General features: G+C 44.4%; 1 protein-coding gene across 6 annotated transcripts in view; it reads right to left on the bottom strand.

Moving 5' to 3' along the window:
* Positions 1-3,788: 3,788 nt before the first annotated feature.
* The window catches only part of LOC134565215 (ensconsin-like), a 90,184-nt gene continuing 68,991 nt past the window's right edge, over positions 3,789-24,981 (bottom strand). For 3 of the 6 annotated variants that reach the window (XM_063424701.1, XM_063424700.1, XM_063424702.1), the window contains 8 exons: positions 24,331-24,575; positions 20,061-20,193; positions 18,772-18,949; positions 17,550-17,654; positions 17,264-17,317; positions 16,393-16,486; positions 15,794-15,988; positions 11,753-13,889 (listed from right to left, as the gene is read on the bottom strand). In XM_063424701.1, coding sequence (XP_063280771.1) covers positions 15,804-15,988; positions 16,393-16,486; positions 17,264-17,317; positions 17,550-17,654; positions 18,772-18,949; positions 20,061-20,193; positions 24,331-24,575 — 994 coding nt within the window. In that variant the 3' untranslated portion in view covers positions 11,753-13,889; positions 15,794-15,803. Of the gene's footprint in view, positions 6,113-11,523; positions 11,704-11,752; positions 13,890-15,793; positions 15,989-16,392; positions 16,487-17,263; positions 17,318-17,549; positions 17,655-18,771; positions 18,950-20,060; positions 20,194-24,330; positions 24,576-24,981 lie in introns of those variants that run through there. The other 3 variants (XR_010083816.1, XM_063424704.1, XM_063424703.1) reach the window with 3 other exon arrangements.

Here is a 24,981-nt window from a genome sequence, read left to right as displayed (position 1 = left end):
TATAAGATTTTTAAGAAGCTTGTTTTTAAAATTGGTGTAAGGGATTCCTCTGCAGTTAGAGCTGGGCACTGGCCATGCCTTGGCTCTCTCTGGATGGGAATTGCCTGTTTGCCCAGATGTTTTAGCAAAAATTACATATGAGTTATTTGACTCAACAATTTGACCTTTAAATATAATAGCTGAATTGATCTTTGAGGTGAACCTGGAATTCCTGCCCAGGAAGGATGAACAGGTTATCACTGGAAAAGAAACACTTCAGCTTTTGCAGTTCCTGGGCTGATCAAAATTATTATCAAAAAGATAACATGCAACAATGTAACATTTATGTTATGAACCTGAAGAAAAAGTAATTATGAAACCTGGATGTTGAATTTAGACAGTGGAGTCTGACAAGTTATCAATTTAGGCAGTGGAGGTTGACAAGTTTGTTAACTTAAGGAGAAGATGTGTGTAGGAGGATAGCTTATATCATAAGGTAGAGCTATCCACACCTGGGCCTCTGACCAGGCCTCGGGCCTGATCCTACTAGGCCTTAGACATTCAGCATACGTAGTAGCAGATAAACTTATCTGCTACTGGGAATGTGTTAAGGTAGTAGTGTTACTAGCATAGAACAGTTACTGGGAAGACACGGTGGCTACCTTAAACTGCAATAGCTTACATACTTCTGTATTCTCACTGCCTATCAGAATGCACCTGTTCTTGTAAACTATTCTGTCTGTATTTAACCCACCATCTCACGGAATAAATCGGATTACGTGCTTGGAACCATATTGGTGTGGACGCACGTCATTCTAGCCCCCGATCTACCAGGGCTCCGCCTTTAGATGTGCCTGTGTTTTATTATTAGCAGGTTCAGCAGTCGTGTTACCCATCACCTTTGAAGACTGAAAAGGGACATTGCATAGCCTTAGTGGCTGTCACATAGACTGCAAAGATGATCATGTGCTTGGAAGTTATGGAGACAACAGAAGTCCTCTGTCAGCAGCATGGTCCTGTTTTCATCGATCTTCCTCGAGTCACTCCCTGCTCCAGACTTCAAGAAGACATCCAGTGATGCCAAGGATCAACATCTTGTCTCAATGGACTTTTCCTTTTCATGTGTTTTAATTTTATAGTAGATGTTGTTTCATTTAAGTTTCCTACATAGATGTAGTTGTATTTTAGGTAATATTTCACGTGCCTTCGGTGTATGTTTTGTAGTTATTAAGGGCTGTTATTTCACTTTGTGGTTTTTGCCTTTCTGGTCTTTGGGATCATGTAGATTTTTTTTGGAGTCAGATATCTTTTTATTGATATTTTTATTAATTTTATTATTCTTATTCTTTCTTTCTAGGTGACATCCTACAGGTATCATGGGCCAAAAAAAAAAAAAGGGTCAACTCAGGTTGTTCAAATATTTGGAAAATTAAATCAGTTTGCGGTTGCAGGTGTAATGCAAGGACCACTGTCCTTTGCTAAAAGGCAGAAAAAGCCCTTGTTATCTGAAAGGATGATTCCTAGAGTGATGGATCTTGACAAATTAGACTGCCATTTTTGAGCAGGCTAATGATGTTTTGGTTTTTTCTGTATTAGAATTAGTAAATAGCTAAGCTTGATGCTGGTGCATGGACATGGTTATGAAGGGTCAACACCAAATGCCACAGAACTTCCCTGACCATTTAAGTCGGTGCCCAGTGGAAGTTCTATTTAGTGATTGGTTGATTACTAATGGGACTTCTGGTGTCATGTTTGTCTTTTTTCTCTTGCAAGGGCCCTGCAGGGGAGGAGACAGACACAGATGCCGCCCTCAGCAAAAACTAAAAGGGGGAGATGTGGGCCTGACATTGATCTGAATTTAGGCTTCAGGCTCTGTCAGTGTCTGTGTGAAAGGCAAGTGAGCAACTTTCTCATGTTAGCCTGAGAAATCTAAAGGAGGAATTCAAACAAACCTTGGGAAGTGAGAAACCATCCACAGGTGGTGTTTTTCTAACATGTTTACTGGAAAGAAATGTTTACAAAAGGGTGTAGACGCTGAATAACCAATCATGTTCTTTGTACCGAACTACTCTATAAAAGTAGAATTTAGAAGAATAAAGTTTGCTCTCATTTTTACCATCATGGAGTCATGTTGTTATTTCTGTGCCGTCCGAAAACCATAGCAACAGTGCAACACTTGCATTTTGAAACTGCCAATATTTTCACATTAGATAATAAGGAATTCTTCTCCATTCAAAATTGAAGATACTCAATTTTGCATTTTTAATAGCACATGAACCAACAAGCAACAACATTTTTCTAGACATTAAAGAGGGAGTTCAGCTTTAACATACACTGAGCGAGACTTATTTCATCAAGATCATTTTAGAAATATGCAAAATCTGCAGCTAAGTGGGGAGCCTCCAGTGGCATGTTCTACATGATACTGATATGAAAAAAAAAAAGACTCAATCAGGTTACTGCAAAGTCTGTAAAGGGGAAACAAAGAATATTTGAACTAAGAAACCTTATCTAACAATTAGCTGAACGAACGAAAAAAGAACATTAGCACAACAGTTTCCCTGAAATGTTTCAAGGTGCAAATTTGAAGTTTGTCATCCCTCCCCTGGTGTTTTTTGAAAACTTGAAGATGGATAAAGGTAAACAAGCAGCTTTTCAAAACAAGGCCTTTGGTACTTGAGAAAACACTGGATTTCTGGAGTGCAATCAGATTATTTCCAGGTCTCTAGCGTTCACAGTTCTGTCCAAAGAGCAAAGAGAAGAAAACATTTAACCATCATAACTGTGTGTATACCATGTGCATCCATCATCACTGTTAGTTGTCGGAGTCCATGTTTCCATGGATCCTCCACAGAGAGCGAAAAGTACAGAGATAGAATTAAAGCCTTTAGAAAAATTAGAATATATAAAAGCTTTAAATGCATAAAGTAGAAATCTAACCCTTAGCTTTAAGCTTTACATGCCCTAAGTCCTAGTTCAGTGTAGAAGGACACAGCTTCAGGCCTAGTGATAGAGTACAGACATAACAAAAATAGAGTAGGGTACTGTTTATAATTTTTAGTATGAGTTTTATGTACAACAAGGTAGAACCTTATGCTAGTAAGATAGAGTTTTACGTTAATAGATATGCTATGTGCGTAGGTTTTGACGCTGATTTTCGTAGTTTTACGAACTTTAGAATTGTACCTAGATTGGTTAGTGTGTAGATAAAAAATATGAATATGCATTTTGCAATTTGGGATAAAAAGCCTCTGTGTCAGTCAGTCAGTCGGACGGATGGGAGGAATTGGTCGAGTGATCAATCCGATCAATCGATCCAACCTCCACCTCCTGCAGCCTGAGGAAGGAGCTTTGCCAGGGAGCCAGATGGGATTCTAAAGGTAGCCTGGGATCTGGGCCCTGGGGTCCCGTCCCTTCCTCCTGCGAGGGTTCGGGACCCCAGGGATCCCTCCTTGCCCCTACGATCCAGTCCCTTCCCTTTTCCCCTGCGGCGTTTGCCCCGGGACTCTGTTCGGGGCTGCTGGGGAGTCTGTGAGGGTTTCTGTCTCTGCAACCGGGAACTGCAAGGGTTTGGGACCCCAGGGACCCCTCCTTGTCCCTGCGACCCTGCTTTCGGGAACTCTGCCAAGTTGGGGACCCCTCCATTGCCACTGTGATCCCCGCGGCCGGGACCCCTGTCTGGGATCTGTGATCTTGTGTTCCCTTTCTGTTATTGTGACCCCACGGTGTTGCTTTTCGATGGAAAGGCAGGCGACTTGGTTTCAGAAAGCCAGCACAGCAGCTTGACTCTTCAAGCTACTCGGGCTACAGACAACGCATACACTAATATGGTGGACGGCAAATGGCGATTTATTAGGTTCTTACATGAGATTATATAGTCTAAGGGGTCTTCACTACGTCAGAGGGGAGGGGAGGTTAGAAGTTAGTGGAAAACTACTGGGTTTAGAGGGGCTACATTGTTCTCAAGGTTAGTTACACATCTCCGAGGGTGAGGGGGAGGTTTCTGTCTTTCTGTTACAATCTCGAGATCTTCTGCGGCGCCAGGCCTTATCTTATCTGCTCTTACACATCTCCCCCCCTCCTCTCACAAATAAATGAGGTAGTTAAAATATAGGTATTATAATGAGGTACAAAGTAGTAACTTAATAAAAGAAAAAGGGGTTTGAAAAACTTGAGTAAATATTTGCGAGGTAGATCAGACAAATCTCGCGACTGGCAGTGTTCACAGTTTCATTCACAGCAATAGTTGCTGTTCTACGAATAGAATGTTGGCTCGTTCTAGGCGTGTTTGGACAAATGAAACTAGCTTGTTCAGCAAGCATGGTCTAAAGGTAAGGGCTAAAAGTAACATTGCCAGTGGGCTCATCAGGGTGGAAATTAGAGTGGTGAGCCATGGCGATTGATTGAACCAGGACTCGAACCAACCCTGTTGGGCTTCTCTATCTTTCTTTCTCTGGGCCAGTCTATCTCGGAGTTCTGCTATGGAGTCTCTAACGACTCCTGTATGGTCAGCATAAAAACAGCATTCTTCTTTTAAGGCGGTGCACAGGCCTCCTTGTTGCATGAACAGTAGGTCTAGCCCTCGTCTGTTCTGCAAGACAACTTCTGAAAGTGAGGAGACTGATTTCTCTAGGAAGGAGATGGATTTTTCGATCCTCTGCAAGTCTTCATCAATGGTCATTTGCAGCTGGGAAAGTCTTTGTTGTTGGGTCACTAGGGCTGAGACACCTGTGGCTGTGCCGGCTGCTCCCAAACCGAGCAGCGCTGCAATAGTTACACCTGTTATTATCTCTCTTTTGTGGAGCTGGCCAGGTTCCTCATAAAGGCGGTACATCTCCTCATCTGAGTGGTACAGGACCCTAGGAACAATCAGAACTTGGACACAAAAATCAGCAGAGTCATCAAATTTGTCAAGGAACACACAGGGACTCACCCCAGACTGCTGGCAAACTCACATCCCAGACGCGGATGGGATCACTTACTTATTGATCTTTTTGTCGGGCTTTACAACTTTTGTGTAGACGTTGCTTTTCTCTTTTGCTAAGGCCGCACTGCTAAAGCATTTGCTCTGACCTGTGACTTGACTCAAGGTGATTCTTCTGCGGGGAGTGTCCCACCTGCACTGGGGTGGATTGACAGCCGCTGAGTAGCTAAAGGGAACATCAAGGGCAACACTTTCATAGAAAGGGGGTTTTGCATCGTAACATAACCAGCACGAATTTGTGAGGTTTGGGACTGATTGATTTAGCGACAGAAAGGTGGCGTTCAATACTTTAAGGAATGGATTATAAGGAGCTGGTTTGGGTTTTTGGTAGGGGACTACTGAGTTGGACGGGATACAAGTGGTAGAGGTGGTTTTGGGACTAGTTGTCGTCTCCATCTTGGGTCTGTTTACTGTAAGAATTTGATTAGGTCTAATTGATTGAGATTTGGGTGGCAGAAGTCTGATTACTATTAGGTTCACCCAAACGTCGCGACCAAAGACGCGGGCAACCACTGTCCACACTCTCCCCGTGGCTCAACTCGCGTGGGCCGGTTGCAAAATTGTCATGTTGTAGTTTTGACAGGTGTGTCTCCTCCCGTCTCGGGGCGTGTATATTGTTTTGTCGGATGCAAATTTTGGCTCGCGACAGCCACGTGGTGCATACGTGACTTGCAGGAACTTATCTGCTTGTTGTGGTTGCCATCTATCGCTTGTCACGATGGTCTTACACCCCCAACGTCCACAGTACCCATAACTTGGGTCTATGCAATAACTTTTTCCTGGGTTGGAGGCGGGACACCAATAGGTTTGCCACAATGATAAGTTACCGAATTTGGGGAATCTTGCTTGTGAAGGGAATATGTCTTTCAGCTTAAACACTATGGATGGGCTACCCGCTGTGGTGGTTTCTTTGAGCACCGCATCAGCTGAAAGATGTTGTAGGACCCATCTGAAAGGTTGATGCGGGTAATAGTCTGAGCTGGCTTGCCCTCTGGTGACAAGCCCCAATAGCAAAATCACACAAAAACACCGTTGTTGTCTGGGTCTCACCGGTGTGGGACTCTTGGGTGCTACCGGGCGGTTTGGTGGTTCGTCACTTCCCTCTGGAACAGGGGTGTACGCGTTATGGGGGCGTCCCACGAGCATGTCCTGTAAATAGAAACTCACAGTTTTCATTAGTTTCATTCTGAAGATCAGGCTTGATTGACTTAAGTGGACACCACTTGATTCTGCCCTCTCTTTTGACAGCTGCGTACCCTCTTCCCGTGAGTACCAACCTCCAGCCCTGCTCCCATTCACCCAGCTCATTTTTAATTACAACCTGTGGGCCCTCCTCTAGTGCTCGGGTGGCCCAGTGCTTTTGTGCAGGACTGTTTGTTTCATCTCCCCTGGGGAACTGATTTAGTGCTAGCAAGGCAGTTGCTAGCAGCCGTGCCTGGTCCCCTGGGGGAATGACATTGGCGAAACCTTCTGACTTCGCCAGCACCTCTATTCTGGCTTTAAGGGTTTGGTTGGCTCTCTCCACTATGGCCTGACCTGTAGAATTGTATGGAATGCCCTGTACTAAAGTGATGCCCTACTTTGAGGCGAAATCTTGCACTGGTTTGGAGGTGAAATTTGAGCTATTGTCAGTTTTAATTTGCTTGGGGATACCAAGCCATGCCATAGCTATCAGCCAGTGCTGAATTGTGGCCTTAGAGTTGGTTTTGGGGTGCTGTGTGGCTACAATCACTCCGCTGTAAGTGTCTACTGTCACTGCTAGCTATGCTCGAGGCTTCAGCAGTTGACATAAGGTAAAGTCTGATTGCCAAATTTCTGAGGCCTTAAGACTTCTTGGGTTGACCCCACTGGTCCACAGGGGTGACTTCTGGCAATGAGGGCAGGTGGCCACTACATGTTTCGCATCTGCTGTCGAGATCTTGCATCTTTTTGCTAGCGCTTTGGCTCCGATGTGGAGCGACTCATGCAGTTGACGAGCTTCTTGCAGTGTCCACACTCTCTTTGCTGCTGCGTCTGCTTTGTCGTTGCCGGTCTGGAAGAAGCCCTTGACTGGGTTGTGGCTGTTGACGTGAATGACAGACACGGTGCCTTGTCGCGAGGAGAGCGCTTCTTCCAGCATTGAGGCTGCTGTAGATGTTGACACACCTGGTCCTGACATGGCCAGGCAGAGCTTTGCCACGAATATGGAGTCTGTTACGATGTTGAGGTGCTCATCTTGGAAGAGTCCGCACGCCAAGACCACAGTTGTTGCTTCCAGTTGTTGCACTGACAGTGTGGGGTCGCATGCTTTGACACAATGCTACTGTTCTCTTGTCTGCCACACTGCTGCTGCGGTGGAAGTCGCAGAGGAGGCATCTGTGAAGACCGTCGGTCTTGGCAGTGGACGGTCTATGACTTTTAGTGGCAGGTCTATGTCGACAATGGTCAGTAGCTGAGTCCAAGGTGGTCTGGAGGCGTAGCAGATTTTTCTTCCGAAGCCAGTGAGGGCAAGGGCCAGGTGTTCCGACGCTGCGGTCGACTCAGTGGTCAGCTGCTTGCGGAAGGGAAGGTGGATTTTTGTTGGCTCGATTCTCAGATGTTTCAGGGCAAGTTTCCTGCCTTTCATGATGATGTTGGTGACGCATTTGACTCTTGGGGAAAATGCACGAGCTGGTCTTCTGAGGACCACCCACTGGATCGGCTGGGCTTTCTCAGAAGGTCTTTGGGCCAGTGCTCTCACTCCTCCCTTCTGTGTAAAGTGGATGTACAGATCAAGGGACACACCTGGGTTCCACCTGGCAAGTGTGCCAGTAGACATCTGACGTTCGATGAAGTCAAGGGAGCTCGCTGCTTGTGGTGTCAGCTCCTTGGGTTCCCAGGGGTGCTTTCCTTTCAGGAGGTCATATAAGGGGTCCATGACCTCGGGAGGGATTAGGATGATGTTGCGAAGCCACTGCAGAGATTCTACAAGTCGCTGCATGTCATGGAGCGTCTTGATGTTTCGGCAGACCTTTACCTTGGGAGGGGTCACGTAGGAATTTGTGATCCCCACTCCCAGGAAGGTCACGCAAGGTCCTCTCTTGATCTTTGCGCTCGCGATCTCAAAGCCGTTGGCCTGGAGAGTTTCCGTGATTGTGGACACTAGATGATCTACTTGGCTGGTTGATGGTGCAGCGATGAGGACGTCGTCCATGTACTGAATGATGGTTGCAGCAGGGTAGGAGTGTCGGACTGGCATCAGTGCTTTGTCTACGGTGATTTGGCATACCGTAGGGCTGTCTACAAAACCTTGGGGTAACATACACTATTGGAAACGGAGGCTGGGTCGCTCGCCATTCGGGAACACGACAGAAAAAGCAAACCGTTCTTTGTCCTCGGGGTGCAGAGGTATCGAAAAGAAACAGTCTTTGATGTCTAGCACTGCGCATGGCTGCCCTTGAGGGATGGCTGAGTTCATGGGCAGCAGTGTCTGGACAGGACCCATAGATTTGGTCGTCTTGTTCACTTCCCTGAGGTCGTGGACGAGGCGATAGCCTTCTCCAGACCTTTTGGGGATCACAAACACAGGTGTATTCTAGGGGCTAGTGGAGGGTTCTATGTGACTCTTTTGCAGCTCACGGTTGACCAGTTCCAGTAAGGCTGCTATTCGAGGCTTTGACAAGGGCCACTGCTCAACTCATACAGGGTCTGACGATTTCCATGTCAGTTTGATTGGCAGCGGTGGGTGCACGGCAGTGGCCCTCAGGATAAATTTGTAATTCTCACTCCTAACATGGCAAAGACATCCCTTTTTATCAAGGGTGGTGAATTTTGCAAAATGTAGGGGTAGATTGCCACAGTTTGTTCTGGTCCTTTTTCTGTGTGGAGTGTTATAGCTACCAACTGGGTGCTTCTCCACGCCCGGGTCTGCCCTCCCACTCCTCTCAATGGGGGTACTTCTTTAAATTGCTAATGCTGAGGCCAGTGTGCTTGCGGGATTATCGAACAGTCAGACTTCGTGTCCCTCCAAAATGGAAGCCCTATGATGTGGGGATCCTGGCTGCTATAAAGGCGGCATGTTCCCTAAATCACTAGGGGCTCCTTCCCGATTTTCATGGCCAAGGCTACCCAGGGCTCCTGCTCTGGGGTGACCCCTACTGGCTCTGTGCCCCAGGTGCGGCTTGCGGTGGTGGTGGACACGAGAGTGTCGCTGGCGGTGTTGTGAAACCTTGCCATTGTGTCGCTGTGGGGGGTGTAAAACCGGCTGTCCCCTGTGGGGGCATGGGGTATGAGGGTTCCCCGCCCCACTGGGGATTGGCATAGATGGGCCGCCTTGCATTCGCAGCGGGAGGAGGCTGGGTGCGGCCTGCACGCCCCCTCCCTTTCCCGTTTCCCTGAGGCCGGGACTTGCAGTCTTTGACAAGGTGCCCTCTCTTCCCACAGCTCCAACAGGGCCCTCTCGCACGGGCTTGGAGCGGGGGCATCGCCGGGGATGGCTGTGCTGGCTGGGGACAGCTCACTGCGATGTGGCCTGCTTGGCCACATTTGAAACATGCCATGGCACTGGTTAGGGTGCGGACAGCTGCCTGGATGGGTGTTAGCTGCTCCTCTTTTGCTACATGTTTGACCATGTCGGCCAGGCTGGCTCTGCCCGGCAAGGAACGCAGAATGTCTTTGGTAATTGAGTTACATTGTTGCCGCAGGCAATCAGCTACTACGGGGCCTCTCGCCTCTGGGGGCAGGGTGGACGAATCCACCGCTGCCTGAAGGCGATCCACAAACTGAGTGAAGCTTTCGCTTTCACCCTGTTTTATGGTGGACCATGGAGAGGGCCTGGCCACCACTCGGGATGCAGCTCGAAAAGCTTCCCGAGCAGCCTGGGTGGTGGCTCTGACTTCTTCGGCCCGCATGTTCGTGGCTTGTTGCTGCGGGGTTATCATGGTGTCATGTTTTCCCATCAGCCTGGATAGACTGGAATCATGTAGTGGCTGCCCTGCTCTAGAAGACTGAGCCAATAAATTTGTACAGTTGTCTTTCTACTCTTGTTTGAAGACAATCATCCCCGCACCATCAAATATCATGCGGCTTATTTGTTTAATATCAAAAGGGAGCAAGTCATAGTTGCTAAAAAGTCCATCCACCAGAGTGGAGACCATGGCTGAATTCAACCCTTTTTCTGAGATTGCTTTTACGATTGTTTGTATGTCTTTGGGGTTTACCGGTGTATATGTTCTTTGCTGATTGCCTTCTGGCCCCGTAACTCTCACTGGCAAAACCTTTACTGCAGCCGCTGGTGCCTATTCAGCACAAGCTATTTTTATCTTTCCCCAGTCAGTAAGCTGAGCTGGCTCGCATTGTAAACCCCTTCCGAAATGGTCTAAGGCTTTATTCGTTTTCGCTTTAAACCGTAGCGGCTTTTCTCTTTCCGTTTCTGAGTCCTAGCTATCTTCCGTCAGCTCTCCCGAGCTGCTGGAGCTGCTGCTGCTGGACTCAGAGTCGGAAGCGGACTGCCAGCGCACTTCCGGGCTGCGGTGCCGTTCCGTGCGGCTCCGGCCCCGGCCCTCCCTCCGGGGGTGGTGCCGCTCCCGCCCCCTGGGCTTGCCCTGCCTCCCGCAGGGGGAGGTCTCTCCCTCTGATGGAAGCAGCACCGAGCGCCGCTCCCGATCGGGCATGCGCTCTCTGCTGTTCTCCCGCGCACGCGCGTTTGCAAAAGCCCGCTGTTCTGGGCTGAGCGGGTGCTCTCTGCCACTCTCCCGCGCATACGCGCCCGTGGAGAGCCGCGGCGCCGCTTTGAGCGTGCACCCTCTCCCTTCCTGCCGCGCGTACGCATCAGCCAAAGCCCGCAGCTCTTGTCTGAGCGTGCGCTCTTCTCCCTCTCCCCCGTCTCTCTCCTGCGCATGCGTATCAGCGGATACCCGCGGCGGCTCTCCCCTACAGGCATCTGGACCCCGCCCCTCCTCACGGTCGCTGGCGCCATTTTCAAACGCGTATGGCGGCGGCGCCGCCTGCGCCGTGTTTTCGGCGTCTCTGGCTTCACCTGCCAATCCCTCCCAGAAGAACCGCGCGCGTTGCCGCGCCTCGGGCTCTGAAATGCCGTCTGGCGGCGAAGAGCCGGGCGAGGGACTCGCGGTTTTTTGGGAAGGTTCTGCGGGCGGGGGGGGACCCGGCGGTTTCGGCGGGGGGGTCGGGGGATTCTCTAAGGGCACTGGGAGGTTTGGGCTCGGGCTCCGGGAGCGAGGAAGCGCGCCTGACTCCCGCGGCTCCCCGCCCTCGGACAAATCGCGTTCGAATGCCGTTTGCGTGGTGGCACTCACTCTCGATTTGGGTGCAGTTAGCAAACACACGCGTGCGGCGCTCCAGGTCTCCTGTTCCTCTAACGCCTTGCTCAAAGCCTGCTCGACTTTTCTTCACGCTTTGAGACTTTTGGCACTGCTCGAGGCTTTCGTATCTTTAGCTAGGGCAATCGTGCACTTATCTCATACTTCTGAATGGAGTATATCTATTGGGCGGTCTATCACCTTAAGCTCTAGTAATCTTGCCATAGCAAGTTGAAGATCTCTGAGCTTACACTTAATTCTCCACTGTTTATGAATCAAACTCACGACTTTCGCGATGGCCTCCATGATCTTCGCTGGTCCGGGGACGTCTCCCCCGCCGTGGGTCGGGTCCTTTTGTCTCGCCTCGGCCGCTGCTCCTGTCCAGGCGAAAACTCCGATTCTCGAGCGTTTTTGTCCCGGGTTTCGGCACCACTAATGTTGCCTTTCGATGGAAAGGCAGGCGACCTGGTTTCAGAAAGCCAGCACGGCAGCTTGACTCTTCAAGCTACTCGGGCTACAGACAACGCATACACTAATATGGTGGACGGCAAATGGCGATTTATTAGGTTCTTACATGAGATTATATAGTCTAAGGGGTCTTCACTACGTCAGAGGGGAGGAGAGGTTAGAAGTTAGTAGAAAACTACTGGGTTTAGAGGGGCTACATTGTTCTCAAAGTTAGTTACACATCTCCGAGGGTGAGGGAGAAGTTTCTGTCTTTCTGTTACAATCTCGAGATCTTCTGCGGCGCCAGGCCTTATCTTATCTGCTCTTACACACACGGTTGGAAAATCCTGCTTGGGGTCAGATGGGAGGCTGATTTACCTAGAGGCTGTAATGTCAGATATGTGCTTTGCTTATAGTCTTACTAGTTCTGCTTGTTAGGAATTCTATGCTTTGTTCGCTGTTTCATTAGAGTTGTGTGTGTTAAGATTTCTATGCTTTGGTTATTGTCTTGTTTAGACTTTGTTTGCCTAGGTTTGTAATTGATTGTATTGTAAAGCCGCTCTTAGAACTCTCGCACCTTCAGATACATGCTTTGTAAATAAACCACTCTATTTAGATACTAAAATGGTGTAAGACCTTTTAGAGACGTTATACCCGTACCCGACCTAGGCAAACCTACAACCAGGAGTGGGCACAGAACCACTTGGTCACTTACAGTCTAAAACCAGCACAGTAGGTTTTTTCTTTTTACAGGAATATTAGTTTTCAAAGTTATGTGTTGAATTCTTAAACTGTATTATGTCTAAAAATTTTCAAGTTCAAAATTAAAAGGCCACACTTCCTTCACTAAAAAGTTAATGAGTCTGATCATAACAGTGATCAGCAGAACCACAATAAATTTGTCTATTCCCATGGCCCAGTCTGTTGTGGCCTCAAGGGAAGCCTCCATCAGGGTGTGCCCATGGAACTAAAATTCACAAGACGCAGAGTGACAGAGGAGACTCGGGAAACAGTTCAGTCTAGAAAAGTGCTACACTTTATTCAAAGAAAGTGCTACACATCACTGGAAATGTGGATAGCAAGGCTTGTTTATCCACTAGCATTCACTTCAACTGATCACACAGTCATTTATCTCATGGAGAGAGATCTGTGAAAATGGCCCTTTGGGGTTTGTCTCCAACACCAGAGAAGTCCAGTCTTACATAAACTGGCTTCCTGAAGCTTCTCTGACACACTATGCACTGTACTGCATCAAGGCTTGGCTTCTTGAGTACATGTGGCTTGAGATGCAGCCCTGCCTCTTTCAGAAAATTCAGAATATTTTGTGTGTGTAGTTTTATTACTCCTCCCAAAATGTAACACAACCATCTGTGGAATTTCAGGTTGGTGTTATTTGCCTCAGTGAAGTGAAATACTGTTCTACAGTAAGTAGAGAGGACAGCTAATACACTGCTAAGAGTCTGAAGAGACCTTGTAAGACCATGCATGTCAGCATCAAAAACAACATGCCTAGGAGTGGAAAGGTCTGGTGTGTAGAGTTATATCAGACACCTTTTAAATCATTTTGTATCTTCAAAAGTAGCATGTGCCATTTAACATATCTTAGAAAAACCTTAAACTACAATGTATGAGTTTCAATGCTGTTTGGAACTTCATAAGGGCTCAGCTGTGTCTTTAGAAGAGCCTTAATGTTGGGCCTTAGCAAGTCCCTAAAAAGGCATCAGTTGGTGACTCTTTTTGACAGAATTCAAGTTAAAAGCACTAAAGAAAGAGCCTTCCCTCCAGTCTACACATTTGAAAAAGTGCCTTGAAAATAAGAAGCTGTAGTTAAGGCAAGGAGAACAAAATGCAAGGAAGTGAATTCCCTAGCCAGGGGAAGAGACAGACAGGGAAGTCAGCTTGGATTACCTGATGAAGCATCTATAAGTTTGGTCAATGAATTCACTGCATCATCTTCCTCAAAAGCCAATTCGGGACTAGAAGGTACTGTAGCAGCATCATTCAAGTTTTGATTACAGTTACCAGCAGAGATGCTGTCTGAGCTCAGTTTGGTTGACTTGGAATGTACTCCAATGTCAACGAACTCCTGAAAAGTCCATGAACCAGATTTTCCATTAAGATTGTGAATAAGTCCAATTGCATGATCAGCTTCATGAACACCCAACTTCCCTGAGTCATCGATAACCATTTCTTTTGCAGGATGGCTACAAAAAAAAAGAGAATGGGTACTTGTATTGCAGTTTCCACATGTTTAACCTTTACACCGATTCCAGGACAGACAATTAACAGTCTGCATACTCTGCAAAGCACTGAATATCCCACAGGGCATTCCCAGACAAGCATCCAGCTGCCACACAGGATCTCCCCTCCAAGAGCCAATAGGGAAGAACAACTCAGCAATACACACCCACTTTTTCCTATACTAACAGCTCTCAGGTAAGGTTTCTGTCTCTAGAAATTTGATATAAGAAAGTAACAAGTTTAAAGCCTTGATCATTAAGTCTTGATTTTTGTAGGGTGCATTTTCCCCTTTTTTTCTCCAGCTAAGAGTTTTTGAACACAAAACTAAGTCTCAGAAGACCAGCAATATTTAAAACAGATTCAAAAGCTAAAGCCAAATTATGTATCAATTTTCATTCATTCTTAGGACAATCATGGAAATGTCTTTATATTCCATCACTGGAGGAATGACATTATTTTATCATAACTTAAAAAAGTGTTCACAATGTCATTTCTAAATCATTAGCATTTAGATAAGCAAATGGAACAAGCATCAGAGGACAAATTTTCCAGTAGTAGATGTCTCAGGGTTGTTGATTCCCTGAGATTCTCCTTGGGGTTGCTGTTCCCCATGGTACTAAGGGTTCCCCCAAGGTTGCTGTTCCCTGGGAGTTTCCTCTGGGTTGCTGTTCCCAGAGGTAATAAGGTTTTCAGTCTTCTCTTTGCCCTAAGTGTTTCACACCAGAGGTAGAGATGACAAGCTGAGTCCACCAGTGCATATTTCCAAGGTTGTTTATTCTTCATTATCTCAGTCCTTTTTCAGCTCTGCCAGGCCTCCCTGGCAGGGTGCCTTATCTTAGTTCTTTCTCAGCTCTGTGAGGCATCCCCAGCAGAGCAGGACACGCTGCAGACTGGCGCGGATCAGAGAGCCCCGCAACTTATGTACAGTACCCCTGACCCAACCACTGTCCACAACGTACTTTTTATTTACAAAATTGTACCAATACCTACTACCTATGCTAACATGTCATTTCTACTCTAAACCAATCCTTGAGATCCAACTCAGCAGAAAATAGGGGACGAGAGCAAGAACAAGGAGCACAGGGGCCACTCCCCAATTCCTCCATCTTGCCTCTTCAACCCCATATAATGAGAATCCTAGATTCTACATTTACATTCTATGATAAACTAAATACTAATTTTGAATTCTCTCAGCTTGTGATTCTTCATACAATGTGGGCATTCACTCCCATGGCCGGGGATCAGAGGCAATGTCCTCCTGGGCTCTGTGTGAGGCTGGTTGACCCCCTTGTACAGATCCCAGACCCCCCTGTCTGGTCTCCAAACCCTCCAGGGTGGCCAGAGGGATGTTCTAGACTCCAACATAGATGAAAATGCTTTATGATAAAAAAAAATTAAATAGTAAAAAACACAAATTCCTCACTAAGGGAGGCTTCTGCATTGTATCTGGTGTTTCAGCACAACTGAAAGCGTTCTAGAGCTTTCAGTAGATTATTCTTCTTTTCCATTATCTTCCTCCCTCTTGTTTAATGTTTTCTTAATGAGACAAACTGCAAGGCATTTGAATGGAAAAGGTTTCAAGCCAATGTCAGTTTTTATAATCAACACTGCCATGTTGCTGGCCGTGTCTCCCACTTCTCAGCAAAGGCAGCACTGTTAACATGGTGCCATCTAAACAAACAATTATCCTGAGCTAACTGCTCTGTGTGAGGCTGTGAGCTGACAGCACACACCACATGGCTGGAGAAAGGCACACAGACACCACAAAGACAGCAAGGTGCTGCAGGACAGCACTGCATTTAATTTAAACATAGACAAGAGCTTTCTTTTGTGAGAGCTAAGTGCTCCCACAGCACAGCAGACTCACCTGGAATCCTTTAGTTCAGTAACAAAGACCCCTCCTCACTTTTCAAGTCACTTCCATTCATGAACACTTCACTGGCCTTCAACTCTGACTCATCTTGTGCCTCAGATTCTGCAGAGATCATGCTTTGTGCAGTGTCTAAACAATCCTCTGCCTCCCCCTTGACTTCCTGGAGCAAGTCAACACCATTTAGCTTTCCTGAACATTGAGGGGGAGGAGAAAAAATGAAATACAAGGGAAAAAAGAACTTGAGTAGCAGAATTGCTATTCTAAATGAATAAAATACAAGTGCCAAAATAACCTTTCCTAGCCAAAACCTGAGGCACTTGGCTTCAATAGATTAATTTGTCTATAGACAAGCTGCCTATACCAACATGAAATTTGTTTTTCATCTTTAAAAATCCACTTGTAAAATAAAAGCATGCTGCCTGCATTTCACTCTCAGATCTTTTTGACTGATTCTCTGTTCAAGGAGTCCTCTTGCCATCTCTGGGACTGGTGTCTCAGACCATCCCAGTGCTGTTAGGACTGACCTTTTCAACAGAGCTTAAACATCACTGAGACTCACTGACACCCAGGCATGACTCACTCAGCTTCCTTACCTGGTTGATCAGTCTTCTCAAGACCCAACTCTTCCTCCTCTTCAATATCCTCTCCCTCCATCACCTCTGAGGCAGACTTCCCTTCATTCTGCAACTGAATTGCCACAGTGTTACTTGGAACAACTCCCTGTCCTCTACAGTTTCACAAATTCAGTCACAGCTCCCACACAAAACCCTTCTGTGCCCAGAAGTGAGGCCACATGAGTTCAAAGGCTCACAGACAACCAGGTCACCCAGCAACACGTGCTCTACTGAGCAGTCTGTGGAACCCACTTCCACCTCCTACCTATTAATTCCTGAGTTCCTTTTCCCCTCATTTCTCCAAGGTGTGTGCTAAATTTTTATTGATTTTCAGCTATTGAAAGACTTGAATATTTGAATGTTCAAAGAAGAACAACTATTCCTCAAGATGCACAATTCTTCATAAAACTTAGGTCACTGCATTAACAAAAATACATCCAGTTTACTGTAGCAATAGCAATCCAAAGAGAATCCAACACTTGCTTTAAGCAAACAGATGATGCCAGATATCTAAGTTTTCTGGGAAAAAATAGTCCTGGCAGAATGCACACAGTTTAAAAAAATCCATTTCTAACCAGTGTTTGGTTAAAACAGTGGTTTAAAAACCAATCTGGAAGTGATAACACCAGATAACATTGTGTCTATAGGCCTTGAACAAAAATGTAACAAAGACACTTCACGCAGCAAGCAAAGCAGCAGAATGTGTGCAATGGCAAGCTACTGGAAATTATTCTGGTGCACCACAACTTTGCACTTCTTGTGGAAGCCATTTTGTGTAAGGATAACAGAGGAAGACAGGATACAAGGCAAAAAGTCCTATTCTGTTATACAGATCCAAACAAAAAAGTACCTTGGATTCATTTTGATCAGATTTTCGTGTTCTTTTCATTATTTCTTCGATTCTCTGTTAAAACATGAGAACATTTACAATGACATACAGAGCTTTATATTTCAGCATTCTGGTTAAAATTCATCAATCATAATATATTTTCATATTTCATGAGTGTACTATTTTCATCACTGTTTTTAAATTTCACAAACCAGAGTTGGCAATCTTCAAAAATACATGCTTCTATTTAATTGCATCTGAGACCATTTGCCTGTTCATTTTAGGCTGAGAATTCAAAACAGGCTACCTTTTTTCTTTCAAGCCTTTCCTGCATATTTTGCTGCATAATCCTTTCTCTTTCCAGTCGCTGTCTTTCAGCCTCTTCTTGAGCTTTTGCTTCAGCTTCTTCTCTCTGAAAATAAAACAAAAAGAGAGCACTCAGTGCATAACTCATTCCCAACAATAAAAAGCAAAGCAGTTACAAAATCTGGTTCAACACAGACAGGAACATCAGACAATCACTATTTAATATGACCACACATTACAACTAAATGTCAATTACCCAGTTACTGATGTGAAATATATATTACTATGACATTCAGAAACTGAAACCAACTATATTGAGGTGATGCAAATGTTCTGAATGTTGCTGAGCTACTGAATGTTGTTGTTCAGACTATGCTTTGGGATGAACATTTGGCTAATGAGGACAATCTATAAAGTAAAAAGACAGCAATTAAATTCTAAATGTGTCGAGGTTAACTTAATCTTGGCAGTCAGGTATTGCTACCAAGACACTTGGTGCTGAACATCATCTATTCCTTCTACACTGGAAAATCTTTTCCAGTATAACTGGAAAGAAGATAGAAACATAGTCAACACTGAGTAACTGTTGTTAACAAACATTTAAAGAAATATACAGACACATGGCAAAGCCATTCATAAGATACAGTTCTGTGAACACAAATAATTTCGATGTAAAACTGCTTTAGTTATCAGAATTAATCTAATTTAAGGAAAGCCTGCTTTCTGCAGAGCTGCTCTCTTCAGTTCAAAGGATGCCTTTATAAAGGTATGTGGATACTTGCAGTGGAAGACTATTCAGCAACAGGAAAAGAAGACCTGGAAATACTACCAATCTTTCTTTGAGAGGAATCAGAGGAAACCAGATAACTTTCCAGACAGACCATCTCATTGTAACTCATCGCAGTCCACTGGTAAAGTGGGCTCAGTACAAATATTTTACATATGCAAAAGAGCATCCCTGATGGCTAAAAAAAAAAGTCAAAAATAGCTGCTTCTTTCCACACTTGAATTTATTAAATGCTAGGAAAAAAAAAAATCAGAGAGACCAGGGCAAGGAAAGGACCTACAGACAGCCTCAAATCCATCTCAGACAGGATGAACTCAGCCTCACATCATGCCTGACAGGGATTTGTCAAAACCATTATGTGAAAAAAAAATTCAAAGACAACCCTCTTGAAACCACAGCAGCAGCTTCTTCCAGGAACACAGTTGGAGCCACAGACCTGCTGTTGAAGCTCTGCGAGTTTTTCCTGCTCTTCCAGTTCCTGGCAGATCCTCTCATCTTCAGCTTGTCTTTGCTGTTTTTCATAAGTCAGTCTCTTTTCCTTCTCCTCTTTCTGGAGCTCCTCCTGTTGTGCTTTTTCCTCAGTTGCTCTCCTGGCCATTTCTTCTTCTCCGATTCTAGAGTTTCCAAGGTACAGATTACTGGGTATTTATTTATTTAAAAGTGTACATGCACAAGAGACAGAGTAGGAAAGCAAGAAAGTTCTAGGCAGTCCAGTCAAAAAATAACTTCATAAAGACACTTTCTGGTGTGGATTTACAAATGCCACCAACCAGACTTGTCAAAGGGAAAATCAGAATAACTTGAAAGAAATTATCTGTGAGTAAATGCTCTTTGCTGATTAAGTCAAGGCAGGTTGTTACAATAATGGAATATTTGACTGAGAACTGGATTAAGCAATGACCATTTAATAAAAACCATCTGCAACCATGGCATGAATGAAGCTTTTAATCACTGTCAAACATAAATTTAGTGAGATTTCCTAAAAGACTGTTACTTCTATACCCTGAATTCAGAGATACACTGAAGGTGCACATGGCCAGCTCTTGCAGATATACAGAGCAGATCTGATGACATATTTCTGATAAAACACCTAGAGCAGATTATATGCAAGTTTCTGACAGCTTCATATCCACAACTGGGAAACAGACAAAATCTGATGTTCCACTGTTTTCATAGAAGCAGACAGGTGACCCCTGATCTGGAATAAAGTTAGTCAGCACTAACTTAGCCATTTATTTTGAACAACTTCTATGCAATGAACCAAATGCACACTGATTTAACACTTTGAATTACTTGCCTGCAACATTCCTGATTGATATTTCATATCACTAAAGTGAGATTTAATGTACCATCAAACCACTGCCTAAACTGATCAAAGGAAAGTATAATACAGAGAGGTCGAATCTTTCAAACCAAATGCAAACAAGCCAAACACAAGTGGTACAAAAAGCACATTCTAGTTTTGAAGCAAAAGCCCTACTGGTGTCTGGAAGGAAAAAGTGGCAGTGATTTCACGGGGACTGTGCATTACATATGTACTGAGATATAAACTGATGTTGCAAACAGCAACCTGCCCCAGGTTGGTGCCAGTGCCTCTTAGCGTCAGGAACTGTATAAACATTTGCAGGAACTTAAATTAAAACTCAGAAAACATATACAACTGGAGTGTCCCTTCCAACCACACCCCACCACTGAAAGCATCCCTTCCTTCCCTTCAGTTGTTACCTTTCTTCTTGTCTCTGAATTCTTTCTTGGTCTTCATGCTCTCTTTGCTCCCGTGCCAGACGTTGCTTCTCTGTCAAGATTTTAGCAGCTTCTTCAGCTGTGCTGGTCCCTGCTACTGTTTTGCTACCTGATTCTGCAAAGGTTGAAAGAATCTGCTGTTAGAAAGCTCCAGGAACTTTAATTTTAAGAAAGATGTTATTGCTGTGAGATGAGATCTTATGGCCAACTGATTCACTATTTTTTCAATCAACGCTCATCACACAGTGATTGCACCCTTATCTGTAACAGGCCTGCAAGAGCCAAAGGGGAGCCCTGAAGATGCAGAGCCACATCTCACTGACACTGAAATAGTACCAGCTCATTTCAAGACTGATCCAGCCACATTCCAGATGATACACTTAAAGATACTCTCCAATTATCACAGCATTTAAAAACATGTCTCTAACAAGACACACTTATTTCTGTAATGCTTGAACACTGAGAAGAAAACTGGAAAAAAAACTGCTTTGGGAAATATCTTTTACTTCCTTCTAATAAAACTGAACGCAAAGGACCCTAAAGAAGAAATTAACATTCTTTTATTTTTCTTGTTTCATGACATTAACATTCATGCCTTTGTATTTATAGAGTATCTTAGAGTGCAAATAATCATTTTATCTGGCCCTGAAGGTATATGCTAATGACTTCAGTAATATCATATTTCTATACATTAGCAAGAAATCAATTTCCAATTTACATGGCGATCAAAACAGTTTCAATCACCAGGCAAGTAGATCTTTGCAGGTCCTGCTGTTTATGTTTCTTCATGACCTGCCTGGTGTTCTGGTGTCTGAACATCAGAGACACTATTACAAATAAACATCAGGAAAAAAGTCAAAACAGAACCATCTTGCCATCCAGCTGCTCTCAATATATATATTGAAAGAACTCTGATTTCTATCAGTTATTCCCATTCCCTAGAAATATTTCTGTTTGAATGTGATTTAAGAATTCATCATCTGAATATTCAGAGAATCAGCTCTTGATGTCAATAGAGCAGCAGCATCTTAATGTTGGTGAGGACCTGCCTTTCTCCTGAACATTTCACAAATCAGCACATACATGTTTGCTTAACATTTATTAAGCCTTGAAGTCAAGGTAAATTTAATGAACTATGACATCAGGGTTTGACGACTTGTTTTACTTCTGACCAGAAGACAAATCATTCAAAACACAATGTCATCATTAGGAACTTTAATACCTGAAAAGCTACTTAGGTCCCATGGACACATAATCACTACCTGCAGCTGCAGGGTATAATTACACACAGCAAACTCTCAGCAGCTGAATCGTGGCTGTCTTTTGTGCATAAAAATTGTTCCTGCAGTCCTAGGAAAAGCATTTCAGCACTGATGTAGTGCAGGCATAGAGAGTGTTCTAGCATTTAGATTTATCCAAAGCTGAGAAAACACCACCTCCCCAGACAACACATTGCTTCTGATGTGGGAAAAAATTGCAGTCATGTTGGTACTAACAAAATTCAGCCATGACTGTTCCAAATTTGAACTCAGTCAAAAGGGGTCCTCCTCCTCCTGAGCAAGAAAGACCATTTTGCATTTATAAAAAACATTAGCAGATCTGCCTATTCAAGACAGGCAGATGCTTTCCTCCCTATATTCTGTAACTTACTAGGTTTCATTTACTGTTACCAGTGCACAGCCATGAAGAAGTCAAAATGTCTCTCTTCCTCTGCCGTAAGAGTGTACTTTCTGTTCAGACTACTCACTTTTTACAGCAGAGGCCATTTTTTTGTTGCATGTTTACAATCTCTCCCTGTTGTATCTAATCTGGTTGACATTTAATGTCAGGTTTAACCTATTTCCCCTCCTCAAAACTGAACCTAAATAAAACAACCTAATGCTCAGCAAGAAGCCTAAAGGTTTTAGACTTTTAAGTTCTGAGGTTACATCATGATAATGACAGCTTAAATACGATATCTGGTATTGACAGAGGAAAATTAGTCACAACAGTTCAGAACACTGCAGATATGGAAAGAACAGGGGGGGAAAGAAAACAAGAAGAAAGGGTTGGGGACCTTCCCACTGCATTTTCACTTCTGCAGTTTTATTGTTGATTTCCATATGGGTACTTCAATACTGTTTTCATCTCCATGTACCCCTGTACAGCCTGTTTTCATAGGGCAGGATATGAGACTTTCCAACATGACTGCTAACACACCTTAAGAAAATTCTGACAGTCTTTTACACTCAGCTTCCTTTTCCTTGTGCTCCTAGTCATTACTGGTAAGAACAGTCTTTTTATCAAGGGACCTTTTTGTAAGGGAAGGGGAAAGAGAAAGAGGCAAGAGAAACAATCTCTGAACACGTGCAAAATGTAGTATTAGCTGGATGGAGGGAAGATTCCAACAGATTTCAAGGTAATTGATTCACAATTAATCTAGGAATCATATTTCAAAGCCTTCAACACCCAGATACAAAATGCAAGGCTCCATGATAGTTTATTACCTATCATCACGCATAAGGGGAGAGCTCATGAAGGAGCACTTCTTATGCTTTAAGTTGAACAAGCCTTTTAATTCTCAGAGAAGCTGCGAGAGGCTGCTGCCAGAAATGACAACTGCTCCAGTCACTGAAAAATAAAAAGTGTTTTACTGCGGAACAGTATATTGCAGTAGGAAGACACAAAAAACAAGACAAAAAATTGATTGCTGTCAGCAACAGGCAAACAAGTTCAGTTTGAAGGAGAAGAGATGGGATGAAGATACAAGTGCACAAAGCTGAAATTAGGCTAAACCTACAAGACCTAGAGACTGATTTGCCACATGCCATTCACTGGTGTGCTCTGACTTCAGAAGCTGTCTGGGACAGGGAATTGCACCAACCCACGGGGTGAACTGCTGACACAGATGTGTAAAATGAAAATTGCCTTGTAAACTGAAAGCAACTTCTTAAGAAAAAAGATTCTGCCTCACATAGCAATATTGCAGTGTACCAAAACATTCAAAGAGAGAAATTAAATTATCTCTTCTTTTGAAGAACATGCCCACTATTTCCTTCTGTTCTATGTGTCAAAGAAAAAGAGCTTTGCCCAGCCCCAGTAGGAATCACTACAAAGATGACTATTTTGAGATTAGAAATAAACTAAAAGGGAAACAGATAAACTGGGTTAATACAGTTTCAGAAGTCAGTGTAGAGAGGAGACAGATCAGGTATCCAAGGAACAAGGATAGATGTTCTTGTTCCAGAACAACTGGAAGATACAGGATTAGGACACATTGTTATGGAGGCTTCAACCAAGTGATGACACTGATCAGAAGTGATGATGCTCTGAGATACATAAGACATTTATCAATAGTATGGCAGCACATCGAGGGATGGATGTTCTGACTGCAAAGACAAAAGGATGTGACACCAAAGACGGATGTGTGACTTTGTACAAACATCCACCTCCGACAGCCAGGCTTCCTTCCACAGGAACACATGCCCAGAGCACTGTAACATGAGTTCTTCAGCTGAATGACACTTCTTCACATACAACAGAAGCAGTATCAGGAGGAGCCTCAGAAGTGGCAGGGAACAGCAGCAGCCCAGGAAAACACACAGGAACCACACATGCAGTAACGTGCAGCAAGCACATGTTCCCACTTACCTGGTGTCTGAGAGATTCAACCCCAGTACTGCCCACTGGCTGTAACTTACATTCTAAAGATCCCTCTTTTTCCTGTCAAGGGTCCCCTAAGTCCTTCTGCACAGTGAATTCCCTACCAAACCTCATCAGAAAGCTCTCCCAGATTCTGCTGGAGATGGCAGCTGGCATTTTTCCCATCGAGGGACAGAGGGTGGGCTCATGTGGTATAATGAAGAGGACTAGAACACTAATTGCTTATCTGGTATATGGCTTTCCTTAATCTACCAGGATAATTTCTCAGTGTGACTTGTGAACTGATCACTCTTCCCAAGGCAGCAGTGATTACACATTCACTGGAACTTAGGTCAAAGCAGCTTTCAAGCATTCTTAATATTACAGTACAAGTAGTAATATTGAAAGCTCCTGACTTAAATCTCCAAGTCAAATAAATCAACTACTGCATGAAAATTCACATCCCAAAGTCATACCATGTAAAATCATTATATAATCAGCAATGAACAACTTCTGCCTTAAAGCATCCTACCCTCCAGTGCTCTGCCTCATGAGCCAGTTGTTTCCCCAGTCCTAGCACACACTGGAGAGGCCTAGAGCAGGAGTGAGTCAGACACTGAAAAACACCCACCTTCTTTGGTCTTTGTGCTAGCTGCTCCTGCATCCCTCTCCAAGGCTGGGGAAGCACCTTGCTCTTGTCCTATTCCTTCTGTGCTATTATCCTTTGTTTTGCTCTCTGCTTCAGTTTTCTTTTTGGTAATGTTTATAACACGTAGTGTGAGAGATGGATGCTGGATGGGTGCTGATTTAGAGACTGGAGTAGGAGATGGTGGCCTTTGTTTCGACACACCAGGTGAAGGTGGGCGAGTCTTCTGTCTGTTGAAATAAAGAATATTTGTCAGAGCTAACAATGAAAATCTCAACCACACATCTGAGGAGAGCAGTCTCCTTTGTTTAGTTTATATTACATACCTCACTTTTAAAAATAAATCCACCCACAAATTACTGGTGCTTTCCCCAGAAAACTCAAACCAGGATTCCAAGACACCTTACCTTGGGCACCCAGCCTTGCTACTTGGGGGCTAACATCAAAACAGGACTGCTAGCCCAGATCTCCACTTACTCCACATCTAGGATGAACCTCATGATTCCAATCCAAGAAACTTCCTATGCTAATATAGGTGGATCAGTTTATTCAAAAGCTTGCAGGCTTTTGTTGGTTTTAGTGCACAGACTGCACAGAAAATTAGGGTGTGTTTTGTCTGCACAACAAAGGTTGAAG

The sequence above is a fragment of the Prinia subflava genome, assembly GCF_021018805.1.
Source record: "Prinia subflava isolate CZ2003 ecotype Zambia chromosome W unlocalized genomic scaffold, Cam_Psub_1.2 scaffold_41_NEW, whole genome shotgun sequence".
NCBI lineage: Eukaryota > Metazoa > Chordata > Aves > Passeriformes > Cisticolidae > Prinia > Prinia subflava.
The sequence above is the reverse complement of the archived record's forward strand: the minus strand, read 5'-3'. Positions and strand labels throughout refer to the sequence as shown.